Here is a 15,164-nt window from a genome sequence, read left to right as displayed (position 1 = left end):
CCCTGATGGAGCAGGAGAAAAGTGTGGAACAGAACTCAAATTCACATAAAAAGACCAAACTTAATGGCCTCACTGAGACTGGAGGAATCCCCAAAGCCATGGCCCCCGAACACTATGTTAACCCAGAACTAAAACCATTCCTAAAGACCATTCTTCAGACAAAGATTAGACTGGACTATAAAATATAAAATAATACTCGTGAAGAGTGTGCTTCTTGATTCAAGCAAATACACGAGACCAAAGGGGGGGCTCCTGTCCAAAGGCAGGATGAGAAGGCAGGAAGGGACAGAAGCTGGTTGGATGGACACAGGAAACCCGGGGTGGAAAGGGAGAGTGTGCTGTCACGTTGCAGGGACTGCAACTAGTGTCACATGACAATATGTGTATAAAATTTTGCATTAGAGATTAACTTGAGCTGTAAACTTTCACCTAAAGTACAACAAAAATAAAATAAATAAAGAAGGGGAAAAAAAAACCATATGGAGTGAAATGGCATGGAGCTAGGGCATGGGGAGAACAGAGGAAGGTCAGAGAGGAGCTCCCAGAGCCTTTGGTGGGCTCTTATGGACAGCTCAAGGGGACAAGTAAAGAGCCCCCATCGGGCTCCTTGTGTACGTATGATCATTTATCAGTAAGATTTTCTCTCTAGTAATAGACTGTACTTTATACTCTTTCTAACATTTCAGGTCTAGTTAGAGGCTTACAAAAATATCATTCAATTCAGCAAACATTTATTGAGTACTCCCAAAATGTGAGGTGCTATATGAGTTCAGGGAATACAAAAATGAACAATAGACAGCCCCAGCCTTCAAAGTTCCCCATCCAATTAGCTCCAGAGAGCACCTCTACTACAACATGCTCCTTCTCTGCACTGCCCTGTCCTCTGCTCCCCATCAACCCAAATTCTATGCCACCAGTCCCTGGAGGTACTTAGTCCACAATGAATGCCTCTCACTTCTGAAATTTGGCTGCACTTACATTTGAAATACACGCTATCTCCCTGGTTAGACCTGAGGGACAAAGACCGTGTTTAGAATCTCCCAGAAGAAGCCACATCAGTGGTTCGTATCAGACCAAGCCAAGCCTTCAGCTCAGGACAGTAAGTCTCACTGCTTGGCACAGTGCCTGACCCTCTGCAGCTGCTTTATAAACTTCATGGTAATAAAGTCTATCATCAACTCACTAATGTGTCAATACCTGTTGCCATAGCATCGACTTGGACTCAGGGGTTATTTGAAAACTGAGAGGGTAACAATGATTAAATAAAAGTCAAAAAGGGTTTGACTCATGCCTTGCCTGTTCCCTCCTCTTAGGTGAAGCAAAGTCATACCACCTTTTCTCATTCCCACCAGGAGGCTTCCAGTAAAGACTTCCTTGTTAACTTTCCCTTCAGTCCCCACAAACACCACCCGGTGCTCAAACCACCTCTCCTCTTTCTTTGAGCACATTTCCTGAAGACTCTGGAATAGGAGGAGTCAAGTCTAGCAACTGCTGATGTTCAGTAACTCTTAAAGTTTACTATGAGTATCTCTCTTCTTTTGCCTTGGGCTGTGTCCAAAGTCTGGAGCCAGTAGCCCCCACAACCTGGACAAACACATTTCTTCTCTGCTTTAGACTGGAGCAACTAACTAATCCACAGCCACCTTCCCAATGAACAAGAAGGCCTGGTTTTACCCACTGTTTCAGGGGCAGTGTCTTGGGCAACAGAGAATTGCCTCTTCTCCTTGGTCCTGCTCAGCTTCCCATCTCATGTGGCTACAGAATTGGAAGAAATTGTAAACAGGGTGAGGACAGTGCAACTTCACAGGCAACAACACTACTATTACCTATATTTTGCCAGAGACTAACGGGTTCAGGAGCATGCGAAGACAGAGAAGAAACAAACCATGTCAACCTGTCTTCTGCCAACCCTTAGTTAATGCTTTCCTGCCAGATATTAAGCTAGAGAGGTCACCGAAAGGTATAAGGAAATCCAAGAGAGAAAAAACACTTGGGGAAGAAATCCTAAAGTACAAGGGGGACAGGGGGAGGGACAAGAACAAGGCTTGCTGCCAAGTTATCAGTCACCTTCTTATGTTCTTAAGAATGCTTTGTTTATTTTGTTTGACAAGTTTTACTTCCCAGATTCCAGTAAAGCACACGGTTTAATCTGTTACCTAAAAACGAGGCCAGCGTCACCTTAGCTGTTCTCACCCTCTAATAAGTACGCTGGCCTGGGATTAAAGCACAGACTGCCAAGCCAAGTACCTCAGCCTGAATCATCCCAAAAAGTCTGGGAGCCTCTCTAACTGGGAACCTCCGCACACTCTTCAAGTCAACCTTCAAGCAACCTGCAGCAGCAGCGGCAGTCACAATGAAAGTTCTAATCTCCTCCCTCCTTCTGTTGTTGCCACTAACGCTGATGTCCGTGGTCTCTAGCAGCCCAAATTCAGGTAAATAAGATTAATTTTCTACGAAGGGGGGAGTGGGGGGAGGACAAAATGAAGTAAACAGAAAATAGCATGGTCAGACATACATTAAAATGCTGCTGCAGCCCTTTTTAGCTACAGGGATTTGGGGCAAGTTATTAGCCTTTCTGAGTGCCAGTTTCCTCATTTACAAAAAAAGGAGAAAACTGTTCTAACTCCCAAAGGGCGCTGTGAGAGTTAAATGAGATACTGTATGTGAAAGTGTTTGCAACAGTAGCTGGCCAAAAAAAAAAATACTGGCTCAACAAAGGTTTGCTCCCTTACCCTCTCCCCCAGCCCCTTTTCCAGAGAGTAATGAACTTCCCCAGGCCAATCTTGGTGGCGGCGGCGGGAGGGTGTTGAAAGTAACTGTACATTTGTGGAGGATAAGGAAGCCCTTGCTTATATCATTTGTAGTGCACCAGACATGCCACCAATAATGTTTAATGATAAGGTAATAAACTAGAAAAATCGGATCACCAGGTAGTATCCAGAATTTGAAGTTTTACCTATACCTAGCCCTGTTTTAACAGCTGTCCTTTGGGGAAGCAGACATTTGATGAGGGGTTCCATATCTGCTCCAGTTTTCACTACAGTCAACGTGGCCCCACCCTTAGTGGAAAAAACAAGCAGAAGAGAGCTCACGCCCTGTGTGTTTCACCTTGAGAGGACCTTCTACCCAAGTGCTACTTTAGGGCAAATAGCTTCATGACAAACTCAGCATCAGCTCCATCCTGAAGTCAGGAGAAATTCACCCTACTCACCTCAATTTCAAATGCTCCTTCCCGTGTAGAGGAAGCTCTCTGGAAGCTGCTGAGCCCCTAGCCCTAGGGCCTAGACCACCATTCTGGAGAAGGTTTTTCCATCACTGTGGCAGCCACCAAGGGGAGAATCCTCAGCCTGGATTCAAAGCTCTAGCCCCAACCTGCCTTTCCAGTCCCTCCCGCTCCACTCACTAACAAATACTGTATGCTCCACCCAAACTAAACTGTTTGCTGTTCCCTGAACGGGTCCTGTGCTTATCCACCAGCTCAGCTTTGCTCACACAACCAGTTCAAAAACCACCTCCCACCCACAGCCTTGATTCAGATTCAGCCCACAACCAGATGTGAGCACTCCCTCCTGTGAACATGCTGAGCCCTAATTTGACTCTTTCTCTCTCTCTTTGCCTTTTATTGAAGAGGTGGGTGTGCCTGCCTTACCTCCACCTCCTGCCCTTCTAGATTGCAACCTCTACGGTGGCATAATCTGGCATATTGTTTCCACGTCCTTCACACTATCCAGCACGGGGTTCAGTAAATATTTGCTGAATGAAAGAATAAATTCTCAAGCTTCTAAGTGCAAAACTTTGCCGTTTTAAGACTCTACACCAGGGTTTGATAACAGCTCTCTCGACATTTGGAGCTGAATAATCCTTTGTTGTGAGGGCTATTCTGTGCATTGTAATACGTTTAGTAGTATCCAAGGCCTCTATCCACTAGACGATAACAGAAGCCCACTCTCCAGTTATGATAGCCCAAAATGTCTCCAGATATAGCCGTATCTCCCCTGGGGAACAAAATCGCCCCTGGTTGAGAACCTCTGCTCTAGACCAATAGTTCTCAAACCTGACTACACATTCAGATTCATTTAGGGCTCTTTTTTAAAAAGAGGGTGAGGTGGGGCCTGGGCATTAGTATTTTTTACAAGGTCCCCAGGTAATTCTAATATGTAGGCAGAGTTGAAACCGCTGCTTTAAACTAGAAGACCTGAAAGGGCATACTCAAAGTCTGGCTTGGTGCCTACTATGAACACTTAATAAGTATGTGTTGAGACCATTGACCACTTGTAGGTTGATACGCTCCATTAAAAAATATCTGCAAACCCTAATATTCTGAATCTATAACAAAGACTAATTCAAAAACAATCTTTAAAACTGCATCTTTCAAGGGGTTCACTGTTGTTTGTAAGACTCAAAGCTTAAGTTCAATTAGTTGTAGAAAAGCAGTATCATCCTCCTCCAGGGGCAAAAAATGGTATATTGATTCTAAAGGGTGCTTTCATGATCATCTCTGTGATTAAAGATCAAATCACATCCAGTATAACTAGATGGTGCCCGGCTACCACCACCAACCGCTCTGACAGGGATCACAATAGGAGATCCCAGACAGAGTGGGAGAAAAATGTGGAACAAAATTCAAATTCACGAAAAAAGACTAGACTTACCAGTCTGACAGAGACTGGAGGAAACCCTGAGACTATGGCTCCCAGACACCCTGCTAACTCAGAACTGAAGCCACTCCCAAAGTCCACCTTTCAGCTAAAGATTAGACAGGCCTATAAAACAAACAGTAACACACATGAGAAACGTGCTTCTTAGGTCAGTCAGGTACAGGAGACCAAATGGACAGCACCTGCCCAAAAGCAAAGATGAGAAAGCAGGAAGGGACAGGAAAACTGAACCAATGGACATGGAGAGCCCAGGGTGGAAAAGGAAAGGGAGAGAGTGCTGACACATTGTGGGGATTGCAACCAATGTCACAAAACAATTTGTGTATAAATTTTTTAATGAAAAACTAATTTGTGCTGTAAACGTTCACCTAAAACACAAACTAAAAAAAAAAAAAAAAAAGATCAAATCCCAGTTGTAGAAATTTGAAGACAGGATTTCATAAATTATTTTTGTGGTACTAGAATTTTTTTCACAGAATATTATTTGAGTAGTTGGCTTACTGGCTTAAAACTGTTTTTACGAGAGATTTCCCTTACAACGGTATATCTAGTCAGTAATGGAATTTTACATACATAAAAGTAATAGTAACAAAATCAGTAATAAATAATTATAATATTAAATCCATTTCTTTGGTTCCTCACTAAACTTTCCAAAGAGGTTTTACCCCCATTTTCTCATTTCATTCTTCGGCAGGTAAAATGGGTAGTAAGACCATCTCATAAACAAGAACTCTGAAGCAGAGATACTAAGTCCTGTGGCCACAGACGTACAGTAAGTTAGGAGCAGACTAGGACTAAACACCACATCTTCTCATTCACTGCCCCATACACTTCCACATTCTGCTGCTTCAGTGGTTGGGGTGTCACAGAAAAAAGGCACCTTGAAGTCAGGGGACCGAGATCCAAATCCTGGCTCAGCCACTCACTTTGCAACCCTGGACAAGTCACTTAACTATATTGAGCCTCAGTTTTATCATCTTAAAATGAATAAAATACCACTTAGCACACAGAATAGTCATAAAGATTAAATGAGCTATAATGGACACGCAGTAAGTGTTCAGTGAATAGACTGAGTGGAACTCCTAAAGTAGTGGTGGCGATATCACAAACCACATAAGACTGGTAGTGGCTGAGCTCAGAGTTGTTTCCCAGCCAAACAGTTTTCCGAAAATCAGCCTAAACCTGAGCTAATTAGCGGTTAGAGAAAATGACCTCCCAAAAAAATCTCAAAATAAAATCTGATCTTACTTTATTTTTTAAAATAACTACATACATTCTCAATATGCTTTTCATAGAGGAAAGAAGGAATAGGTAAGAAGACATGAGAATGCTAGGAAATACATTATTTATAATAATAGATTATTTAGTGCTTATATTACTTATTACTTAATAACCTAACGTGTTAAGCACACCTATGTGGTGGGCATTGCTCTAAACATAACCATAATACAATTGATTAAAACCAGGAAATTAGCATTGATACAATATTATTAACTAATCTATCCATATTCAAGTATTCAAATTTTGCTAATCATCCCCGTAATGTCCTTTTTCTGGTCCAGAATTCAATCCAGGATCCCACACTGAATAAAGTCATGGCGTCTCCTTGTTCTCCTCCAATCTAGGACAGTTTCTCAGTCTTCCCTTGTCTTTCATGATCTTGACACTTTGGAAAATTACTGGTCAGTTATTTTGTCAAGTGTCCCTCAGTTTGGGTTTGTCTGAAGTTTCCTCGTGATTAAACTCAGGTTATGCATTTTTGGCAGAAGCACCACAGAAGTGATGTTGTGCCTTCTCAGTGCATCATATCAGAAGAGTCCATGACCTCGCTATGTCTCATCACTGGTGATATTAACTTTAAGCACTTGATTAAGGTGGTGTCTGCCAGGTTTCTCAAAGGTCCCTGGGTGGCGCAAACAGTTTGCACTTGACTACTAAAATAAAGGTTGGCAGTTCGAACCCACCTAGCAGCACCACAAAAGAAAGGCCTGGCCATCTGCTTCTGTAAAGATTACAGCCAAGGAAATCCTAAGGAGCAGTTCTACTCTGTAACACATGGGGCCACCGTGACTCGGAATTGACTCGACAGCAACTGCTTTGTCTTGTTTGTTTTGCCAGGTTTCTCAAAATCTATTTTCCCTGTTGTAATAAGTATGTGGTTGAGAGATATTTTGAGACTAAGCAAATAGCCTGTTTCTTGTCATACTTTTGCCCATTAATTCTAGCATCCATTGATGAGTCTTGCCTATATTTATTACTGTGGTATTAGCCAAATGGTGGTTTTCTATTTCCATCATTCCTTCTATATTTATTAATTGGAATTCTGCTATAAGAGAGAGCTGTTCCTTTTCCCCCATTAACTTATTTATTCAATTATTTCTTTGTATCAGTGTGGACTCGTGGATATTTATGGGTTATAATCCATTACTATCATTATTTATTATGTTGCTCACATTGTCCCAGATTTGGCCATGGAGAGTTCCTTCAAGTTGGCTGGTTTCTGTCCTTTTGACATATCCCCATCATGTTTTGAGCACTTCCTTATTTTCTGACACCACAGATGTTCCAGGCTCATCTTAGACTTTCCCTGCCTCAGCCCTGAAATCGGCCATTTCTCCAAGGAAACCTGGTTCCTTTTATTGGAGAATGGTATTTATGAGCTATGGACACTAGGTATGCTCACAGTTACCGGGTGTCATTGCTTCCAGACCCTCTAGCGGGCAGAACTAAAAACATAAGTATGTATTTAAAATAAAAAACAGTTACCAGTTGATTGTGATTCATAGTGGCCCCATGCATGTCAGAGTAGAACTGTGCTTCACAGGGTTTTCAATGGCTGATTTTTTGGAAGGAGATCACCAGGCCTTTCTTCCAAGGTGCCTCTGGGTGGACTCAAACTTCCAACCTTCTTGTTAGCAGTCAAGCATGTTAACCATTTGCCTACCCAGGGATTCCCATATGTATGTATACACACACTATTGGCCCCATTTTACAAATTCAGTAAATGAGGCGCAGAAAATCTAAGCAGCATGCTCAAAATCACAAAGCTAGTATGTAGTGGAACTGGGAAATCAAAATAATGATAGCTATACCACAAGTCCTAACAAGTGGAAGTAACTTCTTTACACAGACAAGTCAGCAAAAACCAATAAGCCTAACATTCCAGCATAGACACTCTCTTTGGAAAATAACTAGAAGTCCATAACAACAACAATAATAATAACCACCATGTACTTAACACCCACCTGGGCAAAGGGCATCCACATTAGCTTACTTATTCCTAACAAGTCTGCAGGGTGGATGTTACTATCCTCCCTTTACACATCAAGGAACCAAGGTTCAAAGAAGCTAAGGGACTTGTCCAAGACTGCATAGGTAAGCGACGGAGCCAGTAGTTGAACCCAGGTCTGTCTGGATATAAAGTCCAAACATATTCCACTGTACTGGTATTTTCCAAAAATGATTTTAGTTAAAACATAAATTAGATTTTTTTACTTTAATAGTTATATGTGTATTTTAATTCATGTTAGAAAAAATATAAGCACACATCAATCCCATAATTTCACAGGTAATATTGCATAAGATGAGATTAAGTTTTGTTAAATAAACTAAAGAAAAAGCATGACATAAATAATAGTACAGGTGGCACATACCAAAAAAAAAACAAACCCATTGCCGTCGAGTTGGAGCAGCTGGTGTGATTCAAACTGCCGACCTTCTGGTTAGCAGACGAACACTTAACCATTGAGCCACCAGGGCTCCCACTTGGTACACGACTACAGCAAAAAAATCATAAAGATAGTCCATGAATGTCTGTGGTTTGGGGGACATAACGTGATAGCACCATGCAGCCTCGTCTTCAGTTACACCCATGAAATTAGGAATAACATGCAGTGCTGCCAACAGAACAACAGACTAAGAACCTTGAACCTGGGTGTTAGCTCCAGATGTGTGACCATTACCTTTGTGAACTTGCTCTTCTGAGCCTCAGTTTCCTCATCTGGAAGAAAAACGGAGATGGTGATTTAGTTAACTGGCCTTCTGAAAGCAATATGCTAATGACATCAAGTAATAGAAAACTATTCTTAACTTTTGACCTAGACATTCCACTTTGGGCAATCTCTCCCAAGAAAATAATCCAAATTTGGAAAACAGTTACAAGCACAAAGAAATTTATCAATATCCAAAACTAAAATAATCTAAATATTCAGCAATGGGAGAAAGTTAAATATGTGGAGCACATATACTTGTTGGGAGTATTGTGCAGTTATTAAAAATGTCTGTTATGAATTATGAATTGGGAAAAAAGCTAGAAATTTGTTCACATACTATGGTCATCATTATATAAAGAAAACCATATGCAGGAAACAAATATACCAAAATACCCACTAGTTGGTAAGAGTAAAGATGTCTTTATTAGTACTTTCCAGATTTCCTCTAATATGGTTATATATTGGAGCCCTGGTGGCACAGTGGTTAAGAGCTTGTCTATTAACCAGAAGGTCGGCAGTCAAATCCACCAGCTGCTCCTTGGAAACAGGATGGGGCAGTTCTACTCTGTCCTATAGGGTTACTATGAGTCAGAATCAACTCAATGAGCAACAGGTTTTTTTTTAATAGTTATATATTACATTCCCTGGGTGGTGCAATTGGTTAAAGCACCGGGCTGCTAAACGAAAGGTTAGAAGTTCGTTTGTGTCCACCCAGAGGCACCTCAGAAGAAAGGTCTGGTGATGTACTTCCAAAAAATCAGCCATTGAAAACACTATGGAGCACAGTTCTCCTCTAACACACTTGGGGTCACCATGAGTCAGAATCCACTCAACAGCAACTAGTAGTAACATTTAGAATGAAAAAGCTTCTCAGTGAAAGGATTCAGCTAAATATCTCCAAAGTTCCTTCTGGCTCTTGTGGGTTTTCTCTGGAACTAGGAGTAGAGGCCAAGAGAAAGTAAAATGTTAGAAGTTTAGATGGCAGGGGCTATGCCTGTTTAAATTACTTAAACAGCACATGAGAACACTTGAAAAATAGCATTTGGGGAAGTGATGCAACACTCTCCATGTGTGTGGCAGAAAGGGCACAAGCGTGGGAAAGAGGAGACTTAGATTGAACCAGATGATTTCTAAGGGCCCTCTCCGGACAACTTGTCCATCCATTAAGTGAACAAACATTTACCAAGTGCCTTCTATGTGCCAGGAACCATTGGCTCTGGGTCTAGTGAGGGAGGCAGATTCTAAACAACAAAGTATTAACTATAACTTTTCAATAATAGAGCTACATTCAAATATGATAGGAACCATGTGAGGGCATAATTAATTCTGACAGGGAATATCAGAAGCTACTAACAGAGGAAGTATCATCTGAGCCCAGTTCCAGCTCCAGAATCTTAAGTCTATAAACCATCATCCTTGATTGGCATGAAAATATTTTAGGTATCACAAAATGGGGATAAGACAGCATCAGGTGGTAAGACAGACTTGGATAAAGCCAAAAGAAGAATGTGCTTTGTTTCATCCTCTTAGTGGGGCTCTAGTGGCACAGTGCTTAAGTGTTCATCTGCTAACCAAAAGGCTGTCAGTTTCAATCCACCAGCCGCTCCTTGGAAACCCTATGGGGCAGTTCTACTCTGTCCTATAAGGTCTCTATAAGTCGGAATTGACTCGACGGCAACGGGTTACGGTTAGTGAACTGTGGATGCAAACACTGCAACTTGGAGATCTGATGAAAATCCAGGTTTACAGAATAATCTGCCCCTTGTTCCCATTCCTTAAACCATAAAATTTTAACGTTGAGAAGTGGGGGAGGTAAGGTTTGATTAATCCCCACCTTTTGTTCTCTCTTCCATTCAAAGGTTATTCTTTCTCCACTACTCTCACCTAAGCTTTTCTCTAGGCAAGATTTTAACCTCAATTCTTTACCCATTTAAAATACTCCTCTCTTGAGTATCCTAGATCCCTGAAGCAAAAAATGAGGAGAAACGGAACTGTGCTGACTTAGGGAGCCCAATGCTGGGAGGACCGTTTATGTTGCCCCCTTACCTTTCCAGTACATGGAAGTGACCTGTTTCCTCCCAACAGGTGTCGCCAGAGGCCACAAGGACCAGCGCCAGGCCTCCAGGAGGTGGCTCCAGGAAGGCAGCCAAGAATGTGAGTGCAAAGGTCAGTGTCTTAGCATGAGCAACAGCAACTGCACCACCACTGCTCCAGCTCTCTCCCTTGAGCCCCTCTGAGACCAGTGCAGACGTTGTCTGAGCTGACCCCACCCAGTCCCGTCTCCACCAGCCACCCCATGCAACCAACTCTTGTTTTCTTCCTTAGTCTCAGGCAAGAGCTGGGGTTCAGCCAAGGTCCAAGGAGAGCTGGCTGAATCTCTGACTGCCCCCTTCCCCTTTCCCTTGTCTCCAAGAATCCAGGGCTGCCTTCCAGAAGGTTTTTACTTTTTCCTGGTTCTCCAAAAGCTTCCTGGAATTTATTCTCAACCTTATTTTACTCACAGGAAAGACTCAAATCAGAGTGACAAAATGGCTTGCCTAAGGTTAAATAGCCACTAAAAGTCAGACACGTTATTCTTTGGTCTCCACAAAGATATCCTGATGCCCTCCTCCAAACCTGCCACCAAATCTTTGCCTGTACAGGTCAGGGCAAAACAACTCAGAAATCCTGGTGCTCAGGTAACTGGATTTCTCCACTGTTCTGTGTTGACCCTTTTTCCCACCCTACTGCAGTATGAAAGAAGAACTAGAAGGCAAAGAAGTCAGTAAGTAAAGCCATGCCCTGCACCCTACTGTCAAACATATTAACTCTCTCCTCTAAGTAGTAACCTTGTGATTTCAGATTGGCTCCTGAGAGTCCCTAAAAGAAAATCTATGGCACTGACAGTGCCTGGGTCGCCAAGGAAACAGTGTCCCTGTGATCATTTCAAGGGCAATGTGAAGAAAACCAGTAAGTTTCAAGAAAATGACCTTCCTTAAACCAGAGTCACTCTGTGGAATCGCTAGGGATGAGGCAACAGTTGCGGATAGAGTGAAATGAAGACCAAGATAAACACTTATGTCAGCCCTTTCTACGTAATGTTATCTTGTGTGAAACTAGGAAGAGCAAGAAGAGCAGGATATTATTTCCTGATATCAGAAAGGTTTAACCAAATTCCTAGATTTTAGAAGCCCGCTGCTTGTCAAAGTGGAGGGAGGCAGGGCTGTTGGGGGCCTGGTCATTGATTTGTGAGGATGACATTAGTGTCTTCAAACAGAATTTGAGTCTTCCCTAGTCTTCCCTAGCAGTTTTTAACTACTATATTTTTTTAATTGGCAATTTACAAACTGATATTATCTGATGTTACCAAGTATGGGATATATCAAGCTCCTCATACACTGTTAATGGAAGTGAAATAAAATTTGGCAGTACCTATCAAAATTTTAAATGTGTGTCCCCTTTGACCAAGTAATCTCCCTTCAGGAAATTCCCCCTATAGAATACTAGTACAGATACTCAAAGATATATGTACAAGAATATTCATTATACCAGTGAATTGTGTCCTCCAAAATTTCGTGTCAACTTAGCTAAGTCATGATTCCCAGTATTGTGTGTCTGTTCTCCATTTTGTGATCTGATATAATTATGTGTTGTAAATCCTAGCCTCTATGCCTGTGGTTATGGTCCCATTTGGGAGTGAGTTGTTTGTTATGTTAACAAGGCATGATTAGGTTATGTTAATGAGGATTAGGATGGGATGCACCACAATTGCTTGAGTCAAACCTTTTATCTTATAAGAGATAAAAGGAGAGAGAAGCAAGCAGTGAAAAGGGACCTCAGTACCACAAAGAAAGAAGAGCTGGGAGCAGAACTTGTCCTTTAAACCCAGGGTGCCTGTGCTGAGAACCTCCTAGACTAGGGGAAGATGGACGCTAAGACACATGGAGATCTCCAAGGGATGCCAGGCCCACAGATGTTGAAAGGAGACCAGGACCTTCCTCCAGAGCTTACAGAGAAAGTCTTTCCCTAGAGCTGACCCTGAATTAGGACTTCTAGCCTCCCAAACTGTGAGAGAATAAATTTCTGTTTGTTAAAGCCATTCACTTGTGGTATTTCTGTTATAACAGTGCTAGATAACTAAGACAAGCAGTATTCGTATTAACAAATAAGTAGAAATAATAAATGTCCATCAAAAGAAAATTGGGCAAATCCGCAGTTATTAAAAAAAAAATGTGTGTATTGGAAAGATATCCACAATATGTTAAGTAAAAAAAAGATGCAGAGACCCCTGTTTCACACTCTTCACAAAAATAAACTTCAGATGGATTAAATCTCAATTTGAAAAACAAATTCATAAGGGAATAGAGGAGAATATTGGGGTAGGGACCTTGGAGTGGAGAAGAATTTCTTAAACAAAATATAAAAAGTAAAAATCATAAAGGAAAAGATTAATGCATCTGACTTCACTGAAATTAAAACATTTTGGTCATCCAAAAAATAAAAAGATACAGAATAAGAGATGACATCTGTAACACGTATAACTGACAAAGGATTGGTATTCAGAATACTATAAATGGGCAAAAGACTTGAATAAGCATTTCACAGATGAGGAAATCCAAATAGCTAATAAATATACGAAATGGCACTCAACTCTGTTAGTAATCAGGAAAATGCAAATTAAAACCAAAAAGAGATATTACTATAAATCATCAGATTGGCAAAAAATTTTAAATTCTGACAATACCAAGTTTTGATAAGAAATAGAGCATAAAAACATTCATGCTCATGGGTGTTGTCTTAGTTATCTAGTGCTGTCATAACAAATACCGAAAGTGAATGGCTTTACGAACAGAAATTTATTTTTTCACAGTTGTTGTTGTTGTTGTTAGGTGATGTCCAGTCGGTTCTGAATTATAGTGACCCTATGTACTACAGAACGAAACACTGCCTGGTCCTGTGCCATCCTCACAATCTTTGTTATGCTTGAGCCCACTGCTGCAGCCACAGTGTCAATCCATCTCGTTGAGGGTCTTCCTCTTTTTCTCTGACCCTCTACTTTTACCAAGCATGATGTCCTTCCCTAGGCACTGATCCTTCCTGACAACGTGTCCAAAGCATGTAAGACGCAGTCTTGCCATCCTTGCTTCTAAGGAGCATTCTGGTTGTACTTCTTCCAAGACAGATTTGTTGCTTCTTTTGGCAGTCCATGGTATATTCAATATTCCTTGCCAACACCACAATTCAAAGGCGTCAATCCTTCTTTGGTCTTCCTTACTCATCGTCCAGCTTTTGCATGCATATGACGCGATCGAAAATACCATGGCTTGGGTCAGGCACACCTTAGTCTTCAAGGTGATATCTTTGCTTTTCAACACTTTAAAGAGGTCTTTTGCAGCAGATTTGCCCAGTGCAATGCATCTTTTGATTTCTTGACTGCTGCTTCCATGGCTGTTGATCGTGGATCCAAGTAAAATGAAATCCTTGCCGACTTCAATCTTTTCTCCATTAATCATGATATTACTTATTAGTCCAGTTGTGAGGATTTTTGTTTTCTTTATGTTGAGGTGTAATCCATACTGAAGGCTGTAGTCTTTGATCTTCATCAGTAACTGCTTCAAGTCCTCTTCACTTTCAGCAAGCAAGGTTGTGTCATCTGCATTACACAGGTTGTTAATGAGTCTGTCTCCAATCCTGATGCCACGTTCTTCTTCATATAGTCCAGCTTCTCAGATTATTTGCTCAGCATACAGACTGAATAGTATGGTGAAAGGATACAACCCTGACGCACAGTAGGCTAGAAGTCTGAATTCTAAGCACCGGCTCTAGGGAAAGGTTCTCTCTCTATCCCTGGGAGAAGGTCTTTTGTCTCTTTTCAGCTTCTATTCCTAGGTTCCTGGGTGATCATGTGGCATGTATCATCCCTTCCGTTTGTGCTTGCTTGTTTGCTTGCTAATCTGTTCTTTTATATCTCGAAAGAGGTTGACTTAAAACACAACCTACACTAATACTGCTTGATTAACATAACAAAGAAAATCCATTCCTGTATGGGATTATAACCACTGGATTTACAACACATATTTTTGGGGGCACAATTCAATCCATAACAGGAGTATAAATTGTTAAATCACTTTGAAAAACTGCTGGTAGTTATCTGCTAAAATTTAAGCTATGCATACTCTGTGACCATGCAATTGCACTTCTATATAAACACTCAAAAGAAAGTATATGCTTATGTACACTAGGAGGCATATACAAGAGTTTTATAGCAATACTGCTCATAACTGCCCAAAACTTAAAACTTCCCAAATGTCTATCAACAGTAGAATGAATAAAATAAATTGTGGTATATTAGAATATCAGTGAGAATGAGTTAACTTGTAACAACACAAATGAGTCTTACAACCACAGCACTGAGTAAAAAAAAAAAAACAAGACAATATCTACAGTATGATTTCACACACTTAAAGTTCAAAAACGGGCTAAATTGTTTAGGAATGTCTACATAGGTGCTAAAAACAATAAAGAAAAGAAAGTA

The 15,164-nt window shown here is 41.1% G+C and overlaps 1 protein-coding gene and 1 long non-coding RNA gene across 2 annotated transcripts in view; one reads left to right on the top strand and one right to left on the bottom strand.

Annotated features, from left to right (window-relative positions):
- Positions 1-3,611, bottom strand: part of LOC111822833 (uncharacterized) — a 35,775-nt gene extending 32,164 nt beyond the window's left edge. The window contains exon 1 of the long non-coding RNA XR_002825941.1: positions 3,212-3,611. This is a non-coding gene — a long non-coding RNA (uncharacterized LOC111822833). The remainder of the gene's footprint in view (positions 1-3,211) is intronic.
- Positions 2,354-15,164, top strand: part of CXCL17 (C-X-C motif chemokine ligand 17) — a 13,614-nt gene continuing 803 nt past the window's right edge. The window contains exons 1-3 of the mRNA XM_004388765.2: positions 2,354-2,432; positions 10,736-10,816; positions 11,492-11,599. Coding sequence (XP_004388822.1) covers positions 2,354-2,432; positions 10,736-10,816; positions 11,492-11,599 — 268 coding nt within the window. The remainder of the gene's footprint in view (positions 2,433-10,735; positions 10,817-11,491; positions 11,600-15,164) is intronic.

The sequence above is a fragment of the Trichechus manatus genome, unplaced genomic scaffold, assembly GCF_000243295.1.
Source record: "Trichechus manatus latirostris isolate Lorelei unplaced genomic scaffold, TriManLat1.0 scaffold00216, whole genome shotgun sequence".
NCBI classification, from domain to species: domain Eukaryota; kingdom Metazoa; phylum Chordata; class Mammalia; order Sirenia; family Trichechidae; genus Trichechus; species Trichechus manatus.
Note: the sequence above shows the minus strand (reverse complement) of the source record. Positions and strands in the feature narration are given on the sequence as shown.